The sequence below is a fragment of the Crotalus tigris genome, unplaced genomic scaffold (genome assembly GCF_016545835.1).
Source record: "Crotalus tigris isolate CLP2741 ecotype Arizona unplaced genomic scaffold, ASM1654583v1 scf7180000017646.2482762, whole genome shotgun sequence".
Taxonomy (NCBI): Eukaryota; Metazoa; Chordata; class Lepidosauria; order Squamata; family Viperidae; genus Crotalus; species Crotalus tigris.
This window is the reverse complement of record NW_024096538.1, coordinates 1266862-1288369: the sequence shown is the minus strand read 5'-3', so window position 1 is coordinate 1288369 and position 21508 is coordinate 1266862. Positions and strand designations below refer to the sequence as shown.

The 21508-nt window shown below is 36.7% G+C and overlaps 1 protein-coding gene across 1 annotated transcript in view; it reads right to left on the bottom strand.

The window, feature by feature from the left end:
- LOC120304751 (multiple C2 and transmembrane domain-containing protein 1-like) overlaps positions 1–20673 on the bottom strand; it is a 29568-nt gene extending 8895 nt beyond the window's left edge. Inside the window, exon 1 of the mRNA XM_039335689.1 lies at positions 20292–20673. Within this exon, the coding sequence (XP_039191623.1) occupies positions 20292–20342 (51 nt within the window). The 5' untranslated portion in view covers positions 20343–20673. The remainder of the gene's footprint in view (positions 1–20291) is intronic.
- Positions 20674–21508: the final 835 nt, after the last annotated feature.

Sequence of the window (21508 nt, the reverse complement as noted above, 5' to 3'; positions counted from 1 at the left end):
GTGGGGAGAATGGACATTATATTATAGTCTTAAACTAAGAGTTGAATGTAAGTGTACTTTATATCCTTGAAAAACTTAGTCCAAGGTCATTCTTTGTATATATATTTTTTTCTTTCTTTTTTAATACCGCTTTGCACTTCTATCCCTATTTTCTTTTCACTCTTTATGTTTTCTCTTGATTGTTAGTTTATGTTGCTTTTTTATGTCTTCACTTTATAAAATGTAATTAAATTATGAAGACAACAGGGAGCTTTTTTTTTAAGAAAAGAAAAGGTGACGAGACCAAACTGGTGGACTTATGGTGAAATAATATCTTTTAATCAAAGTGAACATAACCTCAAATCAAAAGCAGAATTGAAATCAGAAGAGCGTATCTGTCATTGGCTCACATACGTACAACTGAAATAAAGATTTAATTTAGACAAGAAATGTTATGGGTTTGAATCTGTAAAAAATGAATTTAAAATTGTGTTGTGTGCTAATGATGAGCATGTAATTGCAAAATATTTTTGAAACTGAACTGAAAATGAATATGTGAATACTGTATGATTCAATGAGAATTTTTTTTGGATATAATGCTTGAGCAATGTGGACAAATTGTTTGAAATTTACACTGAACTATAATCTGAAAGAAAACTTTTACAAAATGATGCATCACTGGTCCCAAATGCCTGACAAATGATCAAAGATGTATAAAGGTGTCTCAATTGTATGTTGGAAATGTAATTGCAAAGAAGGAGCTTTTTATCATCTTCGGTAGACTTGTGATAAAGCAAAGAAATATTGGGGCCAGATTCATGTTTTAATCCAGAAGATTCTTAAAATGAATATAAAATTGAAACCTAAAGCTTTGATTTTAGGACTACTAGATAAGGAGCTTAAAAAAAGATTTTTTTTAATTGCATGCAGCAAAAGTTCTTTATGAGCAAAATGGAAAGATACATTAATCACCCCTATGGAAGACTGGATGGAAAAAGTGATGGAGCTAGCAGAGATGGCAAAATTTACTGTTTTACTCAGAGAGAAGAATGTATTTAGTTGTCTTTCTATTGGAAACTGCTTTTTCTGCTTCAGGCAGAAAAAAAGTGAAATTTTGACTATGGGTTTTGCTGATTAGTGTGTTGTGATAGAAATGGCTAGCACTTAGTATATAAAAGTAAAATGTTAAAGCTATAATTTATTTTGTATTTTACTTCATGAAAAAAGTTGGAAGGCAATGTTTTTTTTTCTTTTCCTTTATCCCACACTTCTTTTTCTCCTCCCCATTTCCCTATTATCTTTATTTTTATTTTTATTTTATATTATGACAATCTCAATAAAATTTATATCTAAAAAAAATAAAAAACAATGACAGTGGTTGCCTTGAAACAGTTTGAACAGCCAGTCTTTCACAACTTGTTGTTTTCCGGATTAATTAAGACTACAGCTGTCAGAATTGTCAGCATTTAGTAATTTGCTAGGGATTTTGTAAATTGCAGTCCCAATATATCTGGAGGGTACCAGTCTGGAAAAACAAAAATCACTTCAGACAGGAGTGGGCACCAAATACTTCACAGTAAAAGTAGCCCCTGAGAATACATCACCAAATACGCCACATAATTTGCTTATTTATTTTTTTACCTCCCTATCTACTGCATGGTAAATATGACATCAGATTAATTTGATATTATGGATTAGCACAGAGAAACAAATATTTTATTGCATATTTCAGAATAAGGTCATTTTCGACCTAGAGCAGGAAACAATTTCTTGTTTCAAATATTAAAGGGGAAAATGGTGACTATGATATTTACTTTGGGATATTTTCTTAATAATAAAAGAGAGGTTAAAAATTTAATGAATGAAAAATAAATGTGGAATTGAACTTATTTTCTAAAAGCACAATTTGTACAAACTGAATGTGACATAAAAATGAGGTTATTGTGCAACTCAAAAGAGATACGATGGTAATAAGGACTATAACAATAACTGGAATACATTAGTTCTTTGCCAGCAGGATTACAGAAGATGAGTAAGACTGATAATGCATTTTGTCTACAATAAATGAATGCCAATGAGAAGATTCACAGAATGCCAAGATTCACAGAATGATGATACACTTTTCACTGATACACTATGTACAAACCTGAACAGAAGAACATATGTGTTATCTAAAAGCCTGAGTAAGACAAACATAATATTTATATGGTAATATGTTAAAGAACATGAATGGGCACTTTCAGCTTATATATCCAAAGAAGTTCAGCTTTAATTTTCTTCTTAGATTCTTCATATGAAATCCATTTTACTTACAAAACTCCCATAACACAATATATATGTTAAGAATTAGTTATTTTAACTTTTACATAGGTTTGTCCATGCTATCTATGAAATTTCTTTACAGTTGAATTCTCAGATTTGGAACACAGCCCAAATTGCCTTGGACAGCTTGCCACGATTAACTCCCATTTCTAAAGCACAAGTATGTAATCTTAACATTCTACTCATTCTTTATCATATTTTTTTACATTTTCATATATAAAAATATTCAATAACTTTGTTTTTGTTTCATCAGATTGGGGTGAAATTTGGGGAAACATCTTTATATATGGAACAGGCACACCAAATATAGTTATGGATGCAGACATTTTGAGCTAAAGTCTTTAAAAGGTTGATATTTAAATATTTTGTTTTACAGTGAAACTTCTGTATTTCATAGAAATTAATGCTGTTTTTAATTAAACGCTTTTAGATTCTGATTTTAATAAAAATATGCACTATTGTTTTGAATCTAAACATAATGCAATTTGCAGCAAAATGGACCTCTATAAAAAGGAATGTTTATAACAAAATAGTGTGAGATAGGTTTTGAGATTATTATGTGAACTAAAAGGGTGGTGACGAGAAATACTAATACTTCTTTATAAACATTGGATTTCTATATCTCATGGAGAAAGTCACAAGAAGAGTAAAACATTAACTTACTGATCTGTTCCATAAAACAAAATACATTTTTTAATTTGGTAAAATAAATAAAATAGCCATAGCATTTTGTAAAATCATTTTAAGATGGATGACGGAGAGCAATATAAGCTGGAGATAAAGCTAAGAATGCTGGGAGGCACTCATGCACTCTCCACTTCCTCGTTTCAGCCCCTTAATTAAAACAGGTTTAAGGGTTGACGTTGATGGGAACCAACAATTCTGAAGACAGACAAGACAACCAAAGCAAACCCACAATACCCAGAAGTTGCCAATAACATCTTTGTCAAAAGCTGGGCAAATCATCTAATATACCTTCTTTTATTTCTCTTTTTGGCTTTGATCCAGTTGTACTCATCACTTGAGTTTGCTACCAGAAAATGCGGTGCAGATTGTAATACAGTTTTTCAGAAAAGAAAGTTTCTATATCTAAGTGTGACTTGAGACAATTCAAAATGACAATATAAGAGTGTAATGAAATATTAGTATTTTAATCCAATTCAGTGTAGAAAATTTTAAAGTCAATTTAGCCAATGCAAAAGTTACAAAGGTGTTCATGCCAAAGCACTTGTATGACATCAATACTTGTATACAATATTTTATAAGGCTGTACTAACAAGTCCTGAAGTGATATTCTTCTTTCAATTTTTCTGTCACTGTATCATTATTTCTTTTTTGGCCATTAACTATAGTTGTAATGAAAGAAAGTATAAATAAAATAAATTATCTAGAAATATTGTATTATAAAATATTTAACAATATTAAATAGATCATAAAATAACATAAACAAAAAGCTGGCACCATTACCCAAAGCAATAATAGACTATCAAGTACTATCAAGTACTCATGCCGGTAACATTCCATAAGATAAAATTGGAAATATAGCACAACAGTTGAATGATAGTAACTCAAATAGACTAACTTATAGAATGTCACGACCTACGATTCCTGTGGGAAGGAAATTTGTTATTGTTTCAGCACCACTGCACATTTCAACTACACTTCCCAGAAACCCATAAGTTGCAGGATGTAAGGAAATATGGGAGGGGCACATACATATCATTTTCCCATCTCCCTCTGACCCCTACACCCAATTGCCTGGTAGCAAGGCCCAATGGACAAGCAGCCATAGGAAGCTTTGAAACCAAGGTCAAGATATGAAATCTCTTAGCAAGGATGATAAGTGAGGCAAGGACAAGGGAGAAACTCAGATGCCTCTCAGTAAGCTAAAGCTGGCTGGGGACATCAGCAGTTGATGGATGAGCCTCCTTCCTCCCTGGAGAGAAGAGGTCTTTGCAGGCATTCTGGAATAGGGAATAGGGGTGCAGTGGTCCATAGCTTCCATTATTCTCCTCCTCCTAGCAAAGTGGCAGGTAGTTCTGTAAGTTAGTGGAAGAGGAGGAGGAGGAGGAGGTGTTGGTTTCACTGTAGCTCTGCTGAAAGTTGTGGGGGAATGGAAAATGGTGCAAGCCACCCAGAGTTGTTCTGGATAGCTAGAAGGGTGACATATAAATTTAATATAATAAAAATAATAAATATAAAATAATAAAATAAAAAATGTGGGAAAAGACATTGCTAGCTGGGAGGTTCCAGCAATGGAAGAATCCTTTTCCTCCCTGGAGGGAGGGAGCCCTTGGGGACATGCTGGAATGGGGAGGTAGGGTACAGCTTTTCTCATCATCTGCCATTCCCTTTTTTCCTCCTCTCTCTGCAAATTAACAGGCAGTTCTGCAGCTCAGCAGAGGGGATGGAGGAGGAAGAGGCTTCACTATGGTTGTCCCTGAAGATCAGGAGGGGAAGAGAGAAATAATGCAAGCCTATATTATGTATGTGTAGCAGAGTTGGCTGAGAGGCTGGAAAGAGAGAAGTGGAAGCTCGGACAGCTGCGGCCGGTTTGGGCGCGGTGGGCATGGATCGGGCAGAAGAAGAAGGGAAAGGACAAAAAGGATGAGGGTGGCTGTTGCTGTAGTCGGGGAGAGATCAGGTGAAGCCGAAGAGGATTTTGAGAGTTTTAGCTTGTTCCCTCTCTCTAAAGGAGAGGGATGGAAAGAGAGAGTGAGAAAGTGGAGTTTTATTGCTTCTTTCACATGGGGGGAGGGGGAATATCCTGAGCAGAGGGAAGAGAGAGAGAATGGGCAGAGAGAAAGTTTGCTGGAGTGTTAGATTCAGATTTTAACAATAAAGGAAGGGAAGGAAGAGGAATTGCCATAGAGAGATCTGGGACTTATGAGCATCGACAGAAGGAGAGGCTGGTCGCTGTGGTTTCGGAGACCAACATCCATCCGAACTTTGCTTACTATTACTGATGTGAGTGTAGACACTGTGGGGAGCTGCTTCTGTGGAGCGAGCTGTGGCTGTGGAGCGTCGACCGTCTTTGTTCGCGTTCCCTGTTGCTGCCTGGAGCCAGAGGATTTCCCCACCCCTTTTGCATCCCAAACGGCTACTGCAAACTGCTGACTATTATTGCCACAACTGCCTAGGGCTGCTAAGTACTGTCATGCACTGACTGTTGTGGTTAGGGCGCATCATCTTTGTTCCTGGGAGTCCCTTGACGACAAGAACCTGTCATCTCTCCACTCTGCATGAGCTCCCACTAAAAGGACATTGTTGCCAACATTTGAGAGCACGGCTGTGAGTGAGACTGAAGGGGGAGGGCTAGGAAGGCCTGGGCTTTGGTGGCCCTGGAGGGGGTAGCGCTATACATATGGAAGGAAAAATGACCCAATGGGTCACAGATTGTCTAGTATCTCACTAAAACCAATGATTCCAGAAGGCCTATGAAAATAAAAAGGTCTTACTTGTTGTTAGAAGGATGGTGCAATTTCAGGCAAATTTATAACCGTCCTCATTTCTCCAGCTGCTTTCTGTGCAAGGATATTTAGAGGTGGATCTCTGATAAGGGTAGTTGTGTCTAGTTAGGAAATACGGAAATAGTTCTCCTTCCAGTAATATAGTCCTAAGGCCTTCTAGGCTTTATAGGTTAATACCTATAGATTTCATTATAAAGTCCTAAGGCAGCAATGTTTGAAAGAAGCATCAGGCTAAACGCAGTATAAAGATCACAATGTTATTTCAGGGGGATTTTTGGATTTCAATGTATTTTTAAAATGCAGCAATTAATCTAAGTCTAATAAATATGAGAAAATGTAGCATTTTTCAAGGAGAATAGAGATTGGGACTCTTTAGACCTATGAAAAATGTTTCCTGTCTTCCTGCTTATTCTAGTGAATCTAACAAAAGAAACAATGGCAGTTACAGTAGAAGAATTCAGTGACAGCATTTATCTCCAATATTTGTCAGGTAGGTTTTGTATTATTTATTGTCTTGTAAATAAGCTTTAAATGCTTTTTTAGCCTTGGTTGCAAACTATCTATTTTCAGTTCAACAGTGAGGAATAAAAGCTGCCATTATTTGATGTCTTTCCCTCCTCTATTCTTTGTTCCTACTTTCCATGGATTTCATTATCTTACTGGAGGTATACACTGTCAGATCTAGGACAGAGCAACACTAAGTAAACAGGGACGGGGATTGTAAAAATTTTATGATCCTTAGAAGAGGAAAATAGAACACATTCAGCTTCCTGCATCCTTCTTATTCCATTCCTCAACAGAATATACTTTTTAGACAAATTTATGTGTTTTTCTAGTCAACTTTTACTTATTTAGGGCTAAGCAAATATTCAAATTTGATTCATCTATGCTGAATAAATAGCAGTCAAAATGACAACAGCTCTCAAATATAACTGGTAATATTCAATTTTTATCAAGATCTATGCAGGCTCAGAATCATTCAAATTATTGTTACACACACACCCCAAAAATAACATGAATATACAAATCAGCCCAGAGAGAGCAAGGTTTGCAATCATATGAAATTAGTCTCACAAGAATCTATTTTACAAGCCAAAACCAGTGAGATTTTACTGAAAATATTATTTTTATATTTAGAAAGACTTAACATAGCAAATACTCTCTTCCCTTTTATTTCTGAAATTTCATGCGACAGCTCCACAGAAATGATTTACTGCAGAAGCATTAAATATTTCTGATGAATGTAATTTTTGAATGATCAGAGTCCCCTAAGAAAACAGCAACAGAAGATATTAATCTGTTTTGGAGGTGCTGACAGGTAGTCTGGGGCAAGAGAAAAAAAATCTAAATCTATCACTACAAATCAATACTGGATCAAATAACTATTTACTGAGAGATAAGTTCTACTTAAGTCTGAAACACAAGTTATCAAATTTAAATTTATAGTTCAGATAATCATTTTTGAGCTGTACCAGAGAGATTCAGAAAAAGACCCTACTAACCACCCATAAAAATTAAATAAAATTATCTTCAATATTTATTTGTTTGTTTTTTTGTTTGTTTAATTTGGCCACCCATCTTACTACAGTGAAAATGGCAATATTTATTGTTCAAAGCAGTTTTGATTCCAGAATGTTATACTGATATTCAATCTTATACATTTTGGTTTTTCTTACTAAAAAAAAGTTTTAAGAATAGTTCCATTTCTACTTGAAAGTGATTCAGGGTAAAGTAGGATTTATCAACCCCAATCCATCCTCCTATGCCCAAATAATGCTGAATCCCTTAGTATATTCTAAGCAGTGGATATTCATTCAGGTTTCATCTATGTAAGTATTTTACTATAGTTCCATGAACTGATAAATTTACTTTATTGGAAAATTAATAGATCGCTGCCAAGTCTTAACCAAAACACAAGAAAACAAATGTTAAAGTCATAAATAAAATCATTGTGAAATGCAGTTTCACCAAATTGCTGCAAAGAAACATAAAATGCCTTTACTGTTTCATGTTAAGATGATGGGAATGTAAAGAAGTTCCCTTGGTAACAAGAGATAGCTAATCCTGATTGGACATAGTTTCTCTTTTGTCTGAAATCACTCTACAAAGAAAAGGAATAGCATTTCTTATTAGAAGATTTTTGAGAGAAGAAAGGAAAAAGACAACAAGAAACTCCTCTTTTCCCCCTCTAAATGGGATTTCAGTAGACCAGTAAATGCAGGGAAGAGAGATGCAGTTTACAAATACAAAGGAAAAAGATAGATATAGATACACACAAAGAGAGTGGTGGATTCAGCCAGTTTGCACCAGTTCAGCAAAACCAGTAGCTATTTTTTTGTTGCCCAAGCCCAGAATGGACTTCCGGAAGCAGCATCCACACAGAGAACCAGTTGTTCACATATTTGAATCCCACACTGCACACACACTGCACACACACACACACACACACAGAAACTAGAAAGCATACTTTTTGAAAACTTAAGATTCAATCATCCAGGCCAAAAGTGTCTTAAAAGTTTAAATCATGGCAACTGGATCAAAGTTTATTAAAACTGAGATGTTTTGTTACTCATCCAAGTAACTTCTTTAGTCAAAATGAAAATTTGCGTAGACAGATTTGGGTAAGTCATTGGAAAGAACCAGCTCTTGCCATACAGACTACAGCGGGTTTCTCCCCAAAATGAAAAGCAACATGTAAATGGAGATTCAATTACCCAGGCCAAAAGTATTTTAAAAGCTTAAATTATGGCAACTGGACCAAAGTTTAACTACAGATTATTTTTATTCACTGTGGAAGAAGTTGTTGAAGGCTTTAGTTCCTATTATATCATTCTACCAAGTGAACTTCCATTCCTAATGTATTACCAGGTATCACTTTAGAACTGAAGTGACTTGATCCCCTTTCCCATTTCAATCAATACAAATAGTCCTTGACTTGCAGCCAGTCACAGATTACCCAAGGTACCTACAATCTAGTTCTGAAGATCAGCAGCCACAAGGTCACATGACCGCATTTCAGATGTTTGGCAACTAGCCCACATTTTCAACCATTTGCAGAATCTCATGGTCACATGGCTGCAATTTATGATGTTTTTGCTGAAAACCGGCATTTACTTTCAGTTTTTGGCAAAAACACCCCATAGCAAAAATGGGTTCACTTAATAAGTGCCACAAAGAAAGTAGTAAAATTGGGTCAGTTTTGTGGGTGACCTGCTCTACAACCATCACAACTTATGAATATAATGGGCAGGATCCATTATGATCCTTAAATCAAGGGTATTGCCAATTTCTGCTGATAGGATTGCCAAGTGCATTCTATTATACCATGACCTGGCTTCCTTTTGCTATAATGGTATGATGAAAAGTACCCAGACCCAGCATTAACTGACTGTCGAAGACATAGTATAACTATAGTATATTTAAGCCAAGCCTTGTAAAATTCAGGTTATGATCTAATGCACGGGTGTCAAACTCGCTGTGTCACGTGACGTGTCATGACTTTTTTCACATTGCTGGAGCTGGGGTGGGCGCGGCTCTGCATGATGCAACCGGCCCACAGGTTGGCAGTTTGACACCCCTGATCAAGGCATTATAACTGAGGCAAATTGGATATAGTACCTCTGTATTAAAGGGAGACATTTCTTAACTAGGCTCTTCAGCCAAAGCCCCCTCTACATCTGCAAACATCAGATTGCTCTTGAAAACCATTACTTACATAAAGAATAAAATAAAACATGTTTACAGCAGAGCCCATGAAGCACAGGGTGATGGGGGCAACTGGAGCTTTGCACGACGTTACTAGGGGAGGTTGCCCCCATGGTGTGGGGCTTGAGGCAGCATTTCTGAGGCAGAAACTGGGGCTGAAATAGGGCCTGGGCTGGTAGTAGCTGGCTGAGACTGCTATAGATGCTGAGTCTCAAACCTGATACTACAACCAAGGGCCACTGTTCAGAGCAACCGAAAGGACAGCACTATCATAATTTCAAAAGGTTATTGATCAAATGGTTGTCAGTCAAAGTCTACCTGAAATTTCTCCATGCTGGGAAATTTCATTGCATTTTCAATTAGCTCCATGTTGCATTCTTATTGTGACTCCTGTTGCTTGTCCAAAACTTTAGGACTTTTTCTTTGTCAGACTTTTCATTATTTATGATTGATTCAAGCTGATTTGCTCTAAACTGTCAATTCTGTTGGAAATGGATTATTCATTTGTTATATTATTATCATTATTAGGGTCCAGGCAGTTTTAGATTTTAGAAGTTGTTTGCTACTGCCTTCTTTCTCGGACTGAGTGTGTGTGAATGGCCTAAGGTCACCCAGCTGGCTTTATGCCTATGTGGGAATAGAAATCACTGTCTCTTGGTTTCTAGCCCAATGCCTTAACCACTTCACCAAACTAGCCCTCAAACAGCATTATGCTTGTTCATTTGTTTATTAAGGAAAATGATGGCCGGTATTCATGATACAGATCATATTTATGTAGAAATATTGAAAGTTCAAAAGGGTTCACTAATTTTTAAGCACCACCGTATTTGGAACAGGTAAATGAGTAATACATATTATTGGCATCAATATTTTTAATATGTTTCATTGCTATTATGAACACTTTTAAAAATAAAAAATGGTAGAGTAGTAACTGAAGATGACTCGCTAGGGTTCATTAGCTTCTTTTTCTTCTTCTTCCTTTGTTAATTTCTTTTCCTCCCTTCCAAATACAACAAAATATAGGAAAATCAGTTTGCTCTTGGAAAATAAATCTGCCACCTTTCATTGATAAATGCATAGGGAACTTCTAATTATTTTTAAATTTCTATTTTTATATCTTTTTTGTCTTGAAACAAAATATATTGAAATTTGCAATTAAAATGGTTTCAAACATAAGAAATATCTATGATCTATGCCACATTTCTGGCAGATTAAAGAAAAAGGTTTTTGCAAAAAGACAAGAGTGAGAATAGATCAAATGACATCCTTCTTGAATGTAATATAGCTGCCTGTGATATGGGGAGGGGAATAAAAGAAAATAAAAGATTAACTCACCTTTCTTAGTCTTAATAGAAAAACTTATCTCAAGTTGGTGAGTTTTGCAGTTATAGGATGGGCAAATTAATAAAGGAATAATTCTCTCTCAAGGATTTGGAGATTGTCCAGTCCAGTTTCCAGATCAGTGCAGAAAACTCACTACTACAGTATTCCTGAAAGACAGCCATCCAGCTTTTCTTTAAACACCCCTAATGACAGTGAGTCCATCACCTCCCTATGGCAATCTGCTCCATTGTTAAACAGCTCCTGCTACTAACATTTTTTTTTTCCTGATCTTCAAAACGAATCTCTGTCCTTGTAATTCCAACCCATTGTTTCTTGCCCTATCTTCTGGAACAGTATGAACAATTGTTTTCTGTCTTTTACATGAAGTTCTTCATGCACCATTGTTTCATTACAGTTTTCTCTTCACCAGACTAAACCTACTAATGCCACCCACCATTGTTTTTAACAGGTCCTTCCCGGTCCTTTACCATATTGATTGTTGATCTCTTTTTTGTTTTTCCTTTAATGTAATACCCAGAATTGGATGTAATGTTATAGATATGGTCTGAAACAAAATAGAAAATAATGATTTGTCTTGATCTTGATGGTGTATAGGTAGTCCTCGAGTTACAAATGTAATGGAGCCTGCCCATTCTATTCGTAACTTGAAAGCTCGTAGGAATGAATCTTGTACCTTGAACGCAATCACTCCCTGTTTTCGCCCACGCATTCACTAATCGAATGCACGGTTCATTAAGTACACATAAGGTATCTCAGGGTGGGGAAGGCCACCCAAGGCCTCCCCAGAACCACTGAAATACCTCATTCTCTCTCCCCTGGGGTCCCCACAATTACTCCCCCACATCTTGCCACGCCGGGTCACTTACCTTGTGAAGATCTGTCTCCTCTCCAGCCTCTTTGTTTCTTTGCCTGCTCCTGGCAAGTGGTGAGAGCAAAGGGAGAGTAGGACGAGCATGCCCTGCTCAGCTTCTCTGATTCACCAGGCTGTCTGCCCCTTCTGGAATGGCAGGCAGCCTCAGTGAGTCTCTTCAAAGGCTTCCAGGCTTAGCACAGAAAAACGTTTGCACACTGAAAAGAAGTTTGGGGAAGTGAAAACATATTGCCTCAAGCCTCCCGTTGGCATGCAAAGACTTTTCACTGAAAGACTGAAAGCTTCTGGATGCCCTGATCTCCCGGGAAGTCAGGCACCCATTCTCTGCAAAAGCGGATGGGTACCTTAAGTCGCATGAGATCATGGCCCCCAGAAGCTTTTGGCCTCTGGCTGAAAAGTGTTTATGTGCCTATGGGGCACTGCTTCGAAAAGCCCCATAGGGCTTGAGGAGGCCTTTGCCACCGAGAACAGAGGCCTGCACAGAAAAATGGAGCCATGGGGTGACGCGTACATCACCCCCCCGCCACCTTTTTGCCAGCAGAGGCCTTTCCTGAAGTCCTACGCTGGCGGAAATGGAGCCGCAGGACAACGCATACATTATCCCTGGCCTCCTTTCCGCTGGCAGAGCCCTTCAGGAAAGGCCTCTGCTAGTGAAAAGGAGGCCTGGAGTGACGCGCACATCACCCCACGGCTCTGTTTCCACAGGCAGAGGGGCCTTCAGGAAAGCCCTCTACTGGCAAAAAGGAGGCTGGGGGCAATGCACGCATCAATCTGGTGCTCCGTTCTCGGCAGCAAAGGCTTTTTGCAAAAGTGGCAAAAGGTTGTGCAAACGAAGGCAAGGCTTTGATGTTTCAGGCCTTCCCTCCATTTGCAAAACCTTTTGCTGCAGATCTCATCCAGGCCTCCATTTGCAAAGAAAAAAGTCCAAAAGTACCATGAAATCACGCGAGATAATAGCACGGTATCTCGCACTACTGATCTTGAATGATCTTATGCTACTTTATGCCTCCATTCTCTGCGAAAGCACCAAAGGCCTGAAGCAGCGGAATAGGCCAAGAAAGTGAAGGCTCTCTAGATCTTCACAAGGTCTAGTGCCTATGGAGACCCGGCAGGTGGGGGGAGGGAATGGCCAGGGTGAATGTTGTAGTGCCTCTACGGTTGTTTGTAAGGGTGAATGACTGCCGTTGTGCTGTAACATTCGTAATTTTGGGACTTGTTCATTAACACTAGGGGCACTTATCGTGTAACTTTGAACGTTCACTAGGGGAATGGTCATAACTCAGGGATTACCTGTACTTCTGCAGATGCAACCAAAGATTACATTTGCTTTTTTTTCAGATGCATCATACTGTTGGCTCAAATTCAATTTATGATTTTACCAAAACATCCAGATTCTTTTTATGTATACTGCTGCCCAGAACAGACCTACCTCATGCCTCTGATTTGTCCTATCCAATTGCATTTGTCCCTGTTGAAATACATACTGTTCATTTTTGCCTAATATTCCAGTTTGGTAAGATTATCCTAAAACTTCAGACTGTTCTTTAAGTATTTGCTTTCCCCACTCCTCTTCCACAAATTACTAAATGTGGTGGCACTCTTAGATTTAGCCTGGTGAAAAAAAGACAGTAATGAAATAATGATATTTGACACACCTAGGCATAGAATACTAAAAAACAAATCTTGAAGTTGGTGTGTTTCATTCTTTATTTAGAAAAAATTAGAACTCATTTGTCTGGTAGTACATCTGTCAATTAGGCAGAGAGGATCGTCTAAATAACAAAAATTAAGGCAAGGAATCAAACTGTTGCATTTTCTGGATCATTTCCTTTTTCAGTTCAATAGTAACTAAAGTTATTTTTGTTACAGCAGATATAACTCATTTTAATGGAACTATGTTAACAGATGATTTACCTTTGGATCAAACAAAATAATTGCAACAGTTAGTGAGATAGGCTGAGCTCTATAGATTGAGAACACATTTTACAATAGAAAGAAAGGCTATTTCCTTCCAATCAAAACTTTTATAGCATTACTGAATGACAGATTTAATAAATCCTATTTGTTGTTTGGGGAAAATTACCTCAGCAGTTTAACTTAAAGTAAGACTACCCTGTTTTTCATGTAAAAATGCCTGGAGTTACAATGGGATGTATGAAAAGAGTAAATATTTTACTACAACGGTACAAAAATGTAATAACTACCCAGACTTAATCCTAGTGCCTGCCACGATGCATTGTTACTAAAAACAGTCTACAAAGGAAAAAAATTCTATTGGACAGACAGAGGGAATAAATGGCAAGTCTAAATTCAACAGATATTACCAATAATGATTCAGATTTATTTCTTTTGCTAAAAAATATGTGCCATAAAAGCCCAAATATTCCATCATGAATACTTACTGATTTAAGAATGTATTGTTAATTTGATGACACTGGTTCTTGGCCTATTTGGTAATATACAGTGCCAACGTATAAGGAAATAAGCGCAGAGTATAAAAGAGTGCCAGTACAGAGAATGAAGGAACAATTTCATTTAAAACAGAAATTTAGAAACACTGAAAGGCTTCTAAAACCAAGGAGCAAATCCTCACAATCTAGGCCAGCAAATGAGCCCATGACATTGTGAATCTAATTTAGCAAAGGTTTTCTTTAGATAAGATTATCTACGGTTTAAACAAATTTACTCTTGACCTCCTACACATGTACCAAGGAGTCTTTATAGAAATCACTGACATTCATGTAAATAAAGTTGCTATAGAAGATAATACATTTACTTTGCTGCATGTTAGCTTCCTAGTTAGTTTTAATTAAAGGAATATTTAAAAAAATAAAGTCAGATGGAGAAGGGAATAGGTAGTTAAACAGAGAAATGTCCTAGTGACATATCATCTTTGCTACAGCAGGTGCTTCACCTCCTTGATTGTAGAACCCAAGTCTGCATCAGAATTAGAACAGGATGCAATCTCACATCTGACTTTAATTTCAAACTAATTGACAACATCTGCTTAGATAGCCTGTCTAGCTTTTTCCTCCTAGAGAATTATCTTCAATTGCTTGTTCTCTCAAAAAACTTCACACACTAAATCATTTCACAAGTTAATTGTGAAATTAAAATAAAAGGCAAGATCACAAAATATTGTATGTTATAGGTTCACTGAAGGAAACTGGTATATAAAAATATATTTATATATTATATAAAGAAACGACACAACTTCAGTAAAGACTACCTCCCTAGGTGTTGTTACAATAAACAGGTTCCAAGAATGTAAAATCAATAACAGAGTTGGAAGAGACCTTGGAGGTCGTCTAGTCCAATTCCCTGCTCAAGCAGGAGACCCTATACTATTTTAGACAAATGGTTGTCCAATCTCTTCTTAAAAACTTCCAGTGATGGAGCACCCACAACTTCTTAAGGCAAGTAGTTCCACTGATTAATTATTCTGTCAGAAAATTCCTCCTTAGTTCTAGGCTGGATCTCTTCTTGATTAGTTTCCATTCATTATTTCTTGTTCTGCCTTCAGGTACTTTGGAGAATAGATTGACCCCCTCTTCTATGTGGCAGACTTTTAGATATTGAAAGCCTGCTATTATGTCACCCCAGTCCTTCTCTTCATTAAACTAGACATATCTAATTCCTACAACCGTTCTTTATATGTTTTAGCCTCCAGTCCTCTAATCAACTTTGTTGCTCTTCTCTGCACTCTTTATAGAATCTCAACATCTTTTTTACATGTGGTGACCAAAACTGGATGCACTATTATATGTGGTCTTACTAGGGCATTATAACGTGGTGCTAACACTTCATGTGATCTTGGTTCTATCCCTCTGTTAATACCTTCTCTGAAAACTATAGATTCTGACCAGAAAGACTACATAAAATATCAGAAAAGTATGCATAAACATTTCAGTTCTGTAGAACTCTCTATCAGGCAAGAAATTACAAAAACTATTTTCTCCTTTCCAGATAATGGAAAGGAGAAATACAATTGAAGTTGAACATGGCTGCATGTTAAAAGACATGATAAACAGTTCTGGGGAACTCAAAAGCTTGAATATATGTTTGTGTTAATTTAATTGGTGCTAACAAAGTGATTGTGATCATCCAGTTATAAGTTCTGTTTACTATCCTTTCTTGCTTCCATGGATTAATAAGATTCAAGTACTTTTTTTAGTCATTGGAGGCTTATTTGGAGAAGGGCAAATGAAGGCAGGAAATAAAGGCATTTCAGAAATGTGATTAATATATCCCTTAGTAGCACTCATTTTCAGATAATTTCACCATCAGTGCTAACATATATTATCACATTAATAAGCTCTCCATTTTTACTCATATATTTATTTCTACATATTTATATAGCAGCTATATCACAACAATTACTAGGCAGTGCTCAAGAGGTTAAAACTAAAAAATTATCAATTAACATCCAAAATAATATGCCTGGGATCTAAAGATTATTCTGCTTAAGTCAATAAAATCAATGAACTAGCTAGGGTTGGTTTAAACTTCCTGGGGGACTATCCAGATCTTTGATGCCCTATGAAATGCCAACAGGGCTGGGTCATCACGGAATACTTCAATAGAGCAGACACTGTGACAGAGAAGGCAGTTTTGTTTAATAAAGAAATGCAATATATTTACATTGTACCTACTGAAAGGAATATGATACATTTGGGTGAGGAATATATTATATAACCTCCTAAATGTTCAGTTGGATAAAGCTTCTTAAAAAGTGGTTTAATTTCATGTAATTGCGAGTGTTATAACATTAAGCAGCTGTTTGAAAACGCATACATCTACTAAATAGCTTGAATTTTAATAATAGAAGGTAGATGCAATTATTGTCTTTTTCTGTAATTAAATGGTGCAATCTTGCAAGCAATGGTGAATTTTGCATGTTTTTTTCTAAACTGAACCAACAATCTATTTTTTTCCCATAATGTAACGTATACTTTCATTACTACCTTTCCCCCTGAAAATAAGACTCGGTCTTATATATATATATATTTTTTGCCTCCAAAAGAGACGTCAGGTCTTATTTTTGAGGGATGTCTTACCTGCTTACCTTAGGATCACCGTAGCCAGGCCTCCCATGCTCCAACATCTGTCGTGCTGCTGCCAATTGCTTTAAGACACCTGAAGCTTTCTACCACCGGTTGCGGCAAGACGCCACATGGCTTGTTGCGCCAATTGCACCGGTGCTACTGATTGCGGCAGGAGGCCGCAAGGCTCATCATGCCAATCACACCGGTGCTGCCACTCACAGGAGGCCATGAGGCTCACTGTGTCAATCATGCCCACTCGTGATCATCCTGACAAGCCTCGTGGCCTCCTGCCACAAGCAATGGCACTGGTGCAATTGTCACGATGAGCCTCGTGGCCTCGTGCCATAACTGGCAGCAGCGGTACAATGTGCCATGTGGCCACAAGTAGCCGCAGAAGAACTCAAGCAGCGGTGCAATAGGTGTCAGGGTGCAGGAGGCCTGACTGTAGCGGTCCTAAGGTAAAGCAGGTACAGGGCAAGTGGGGCAGCTCCACCCCCCCAACCACCCTAGCTTGGTTTTTCCGCATGTGCCTTGCCCTAAAACTAGGGATTATTTTTGGGGTAGGGCTTATATTGGGTGCACATGTAAAAATCAAGCTAGGACTTATTTTTGGGATAGATCTTATTTTCAGGGAAACACGGTATATGTCAGCAACATGTTGTATATGTTTAAAATGAGAGCTATTATCTTATCTGAAAATGAATATTTCTTATATACAGAAATAATAATCACATAAAATATGGCTATATTAACTGAACAGCAAGTCTGAATAACATAGCATATCTAATACTAAAATCATACCTGAATAAGAAAGATTTTTAATCAGAACTACTCTGCATAAATTTGATGAAACTCCTTATACAAGACAAGAGTGATAACAGACAATGGGGTTGATTATAGCTATGATCCTGCAACTTTAGTCGGAACTATCAAAACCCACAATCCTATTCCAGCTTAAAAAAAAAAAAACTTCTCTGAATGCTCACAGAGACTTGGTTGAGTAGCAAATAAGTTACCCACTCATTTTGCTTAAGTGTCTAATCTCTACACCAGTTCTGAGGAAAGAGCCTTATCATAATCACCTAACAATATGCTAAGCAAAAACACATGAAACAGCTAAGGGAAAGTGTGCAGAGGTCTTTATCAAATAGAAAACAGGTGCTGTAGTTCTCAGCCTTATAATGCCCCATTTACCCCCAAGTCAAAAGGTTACTGAATTAATAGCTGCCTTGTGGTAATCGGGGAAAACTAAGTTACTCCGTGTGGCTAAACATCTGGGACATATTTTATATCCTTGCAGTATATGCTTCAGTTTCAATTAAAGTGAGGCTTTGGCACATTTATTAATTTTTTTATGTTTATTCTATAAGAGGACCCACTGACCTCACTTTACTATTTTACCAAATGAGAAAACAGAACAATACTGAGAGCTAGAGGTCAACATCAATCACCGCAGCAGAATTTATATTTGTTTTCTCTCAAAACTCAAATTATATATTCATTTAAAATGGAAGTAGTTAAATCACTTATGATTTAGTCTAGTTTACAATATACAGAAAATACTTAACTGAGAATGTTCTTTTCGAAAAATATTGTTAAGTCTACTTTGAAAAACAACCCATTGCCAAACTATTCATTATAAATCTTTCCATTAAATATTGTGCTGCATATCTATGGATATATAATCCTTTTATATAAAAATTATTCATGAACATTCAGTTTCCATGTTAAAAATATACTTATTTATTGTACATAATCACCCATATTTGTTTAGCATCAATAGTTCAATTTAAAAGTGTTTGGAATTTTACAAAGTGATTCAGATTGCCCATATTAAATATTGATATAATTCCAGATGTTAGTTTTTATATAAATTATTATTACTATCCTCATTTTTTTATACAAACAATGAAAGATGTTGATTTATTATTTAGCAACCAAATAAGGCAACTCCTTTAAATACTATCAGAATTTTCTTAAGCAAAAGTAAATTAAGAATACACACACACATACACACTTACATGCAGATACATCCACACATATAAATACTAATCAGAGAGGAATAGGTAGGTTGTCTAGTTTAAAGAGATTTTCTAAAAATACAAAAAAATGATAATGAAATACCCCCAAATGCTAAAAAAAACCTTCCAAATTGATAGCAGAAGGACATTTATCAGAGAAAAAATATTTTTGTGTTAAAGCTCACTATGCTATAGGGTTGACCTTCGTGATAAATCATGTGTTCTATTGCTAAGCATTTTGTATTGAAAACAGCACATATGGCTTTGCATGGAAGAAATTTAGGTGTGACCTTATTTCATGATTGCAGCTGTTATCAAAATCATTAAAATACATAGAGAAAAAAGTAGCATCATGTATTTGCTGAATGTGAAATAATAAAGATATTCAGAGGTTCGTCTTTCAAAACATGTACCTTAATTGTTCTGAGTAAACTAATTACAGTAAATTTTCCTACATGTCAAATGTTTTCTGGCTGCCAGCCTAAAATTCCTGTAGTGATATAGAACTGTAGGTCTCTACTAGCAACAAAGGTCAAAGGCATATATTAAGTTAGGGGTTTTTTTCCACTGCTGTTCAAAAAACCGTTGATGGTTTATTAAAAGAGTATGTGAACATTTATGAAGGTCATCATTTTATGCATTTAAATGGAACACGTTAAAATAATCTGAATATTTCATTCCCTCAATATTTTCATTTTAAAAGTTCTTAAAAGACATTTACCTTGCTGCACTTTTCTTTCCCATAAGCCAGCCCTGCCAGCTACCATCACAGTCTCTTTCTTACAAGGTCATTCTAATTTCCTCTCTATGCGTCTTCCTTCTTCTCCAGGGACAGCCTTGCAGTCCTATTGCTTGCCTCAATAACCAGTATTAACTCGCTGTTATTTACTGTGGTGGAAATTCTCAGCCCAAACAGCAACCTAGGAACTGAGCAATATTCTCAATGGCTTAAAGAGCAATCAGTCCCTTAGACTGATGCTGGGCCACACAATGCCAATCCCAAATATATCGATAAGAGGCAGATGAGAATTGTGATTATTTAAATATCTTACAGAGCGCAACATACGTCAACCACTCTTCTACCAAATAATTCTCAGAAAATTACAGATGGCAATAGACTACCTTCAAACAGTATGGTATTTCTATTTTTACAACACTCCTCCCACCTGGAGGTATAGCCCTATTTGAAATACTCCAGAGAAGACACATTTTTGTCCTTCAAAAACAATTGTCACTGAACTTTTCTTCACAACAGCTATCAAGTTCCAGACAGGCTGAAATATATTTGTTCTTGAAAGAAAGAGGAAAAAATGAGCCAGCTCTGGACAAAAACATGATGTGGTGGGGGAGGAAGGGAGGGAAAGGGAAGGAAAGGTTTATAGATCTTTAATATTTTCTATAACACACCATGGTATTGTTAAGATGATAAACAGCTCTGCACCACAAAACACTCCCGTTCCTTTTTAACTATCTGCAAAAGCAGAGTTGTGTCTACATTCTCCCATCCCTAGGTATCAAGTGCCAGGATAATTACCTTGTCATCTCTGTCATCATCTTCTTCCTCATCCTCTAGCATGTCCTCCATCACCTCCAAGCATAAAGAGTAGCAATAATCAAGAGTTTAAAAAGGAAATATTTGTTTAACCTTTTTGTAGTTAGGTTTTTTTTTAATGTGCAAAAAAATTTACCACATATAGTTGATCTAAAAACAAAGCTTTAATATACTATGTAACATATTTTGAAGCATGTACAAAAGTAGATAGCTATATATTTAACCCTCCCTATGTCTTCTGGCTGCTACCAACTGATTATATCAAAGAATATCAAATTTTAACTGTAATTACTCAAAATAATTTAATCTTTGTTCCAATTAAACACAATTCCTATCTTATAGTCCTTACAATTCCTGCCTTACAATCTATGATTAATCAAAAGCAGAGAATTTGAGAGCTTCTAAACTTATCATCCTGGCTATACAAAGAAGGTAAGCAGGACGGAAGTTTAGAAGCTCTCTTCTTTTTAATTCTTAATTCTTTTTAATTTTGCAGGAATACAATTAATGTTGCAAAAAACGCTGAAACAATTTATGATGTCATGTTTCAAAATCTCAGGCTTTTGTATTTTCATCAATCCAGGATACAGGTACACGAATCCTAGAGTTGTGTCATGACTTGTTTTGTTGTTTGTTCCTCCTTTCCCTCCCTATTAACACCTATGCATATTTTATCAGTTTATATTCAGAGCAAACCTAAATATTTGTTACTGGATTTATTTCAACCAGATGCAGTTGCAACTTTTGAAGTCAGGAGCAGAAAAACAGAGTTGGAAGGGACCTTGGAGGTCCTCTAGTCCAACCCTCTGTTCAAGCAGGAGACCCTAGACCATTCCAGAAAAGTGGCTGACCAGTCTCTTCTTAAAAGCCTCCAATGATGGAGCACGCACAACTTCTGAAGGCAAGTAGTTCCACTGGTTAATTGTTCTCACTGTTAGAAAATTTCTCCTTAGTTCTAGGTTGGTTTTCTCCTTAATTAGTTTCCATTCATTGCTTCTTGTCCTGCCTTCAGGTGCTTTGGAGAATAGGTTGACTGCCTTATCTTTGTGGCAGCCCCTCAAATACTCAAACCCCTGGTCACTAGACTAGACATACCTAATTCCTGCAACTGTTCTTCATATGTTTTAGCCTCCAGCCCCCTAATAATCTTTGTTGCTTTTTTCTGCAGTCATTCCATTATTTAATTTTCCACTCTTTCT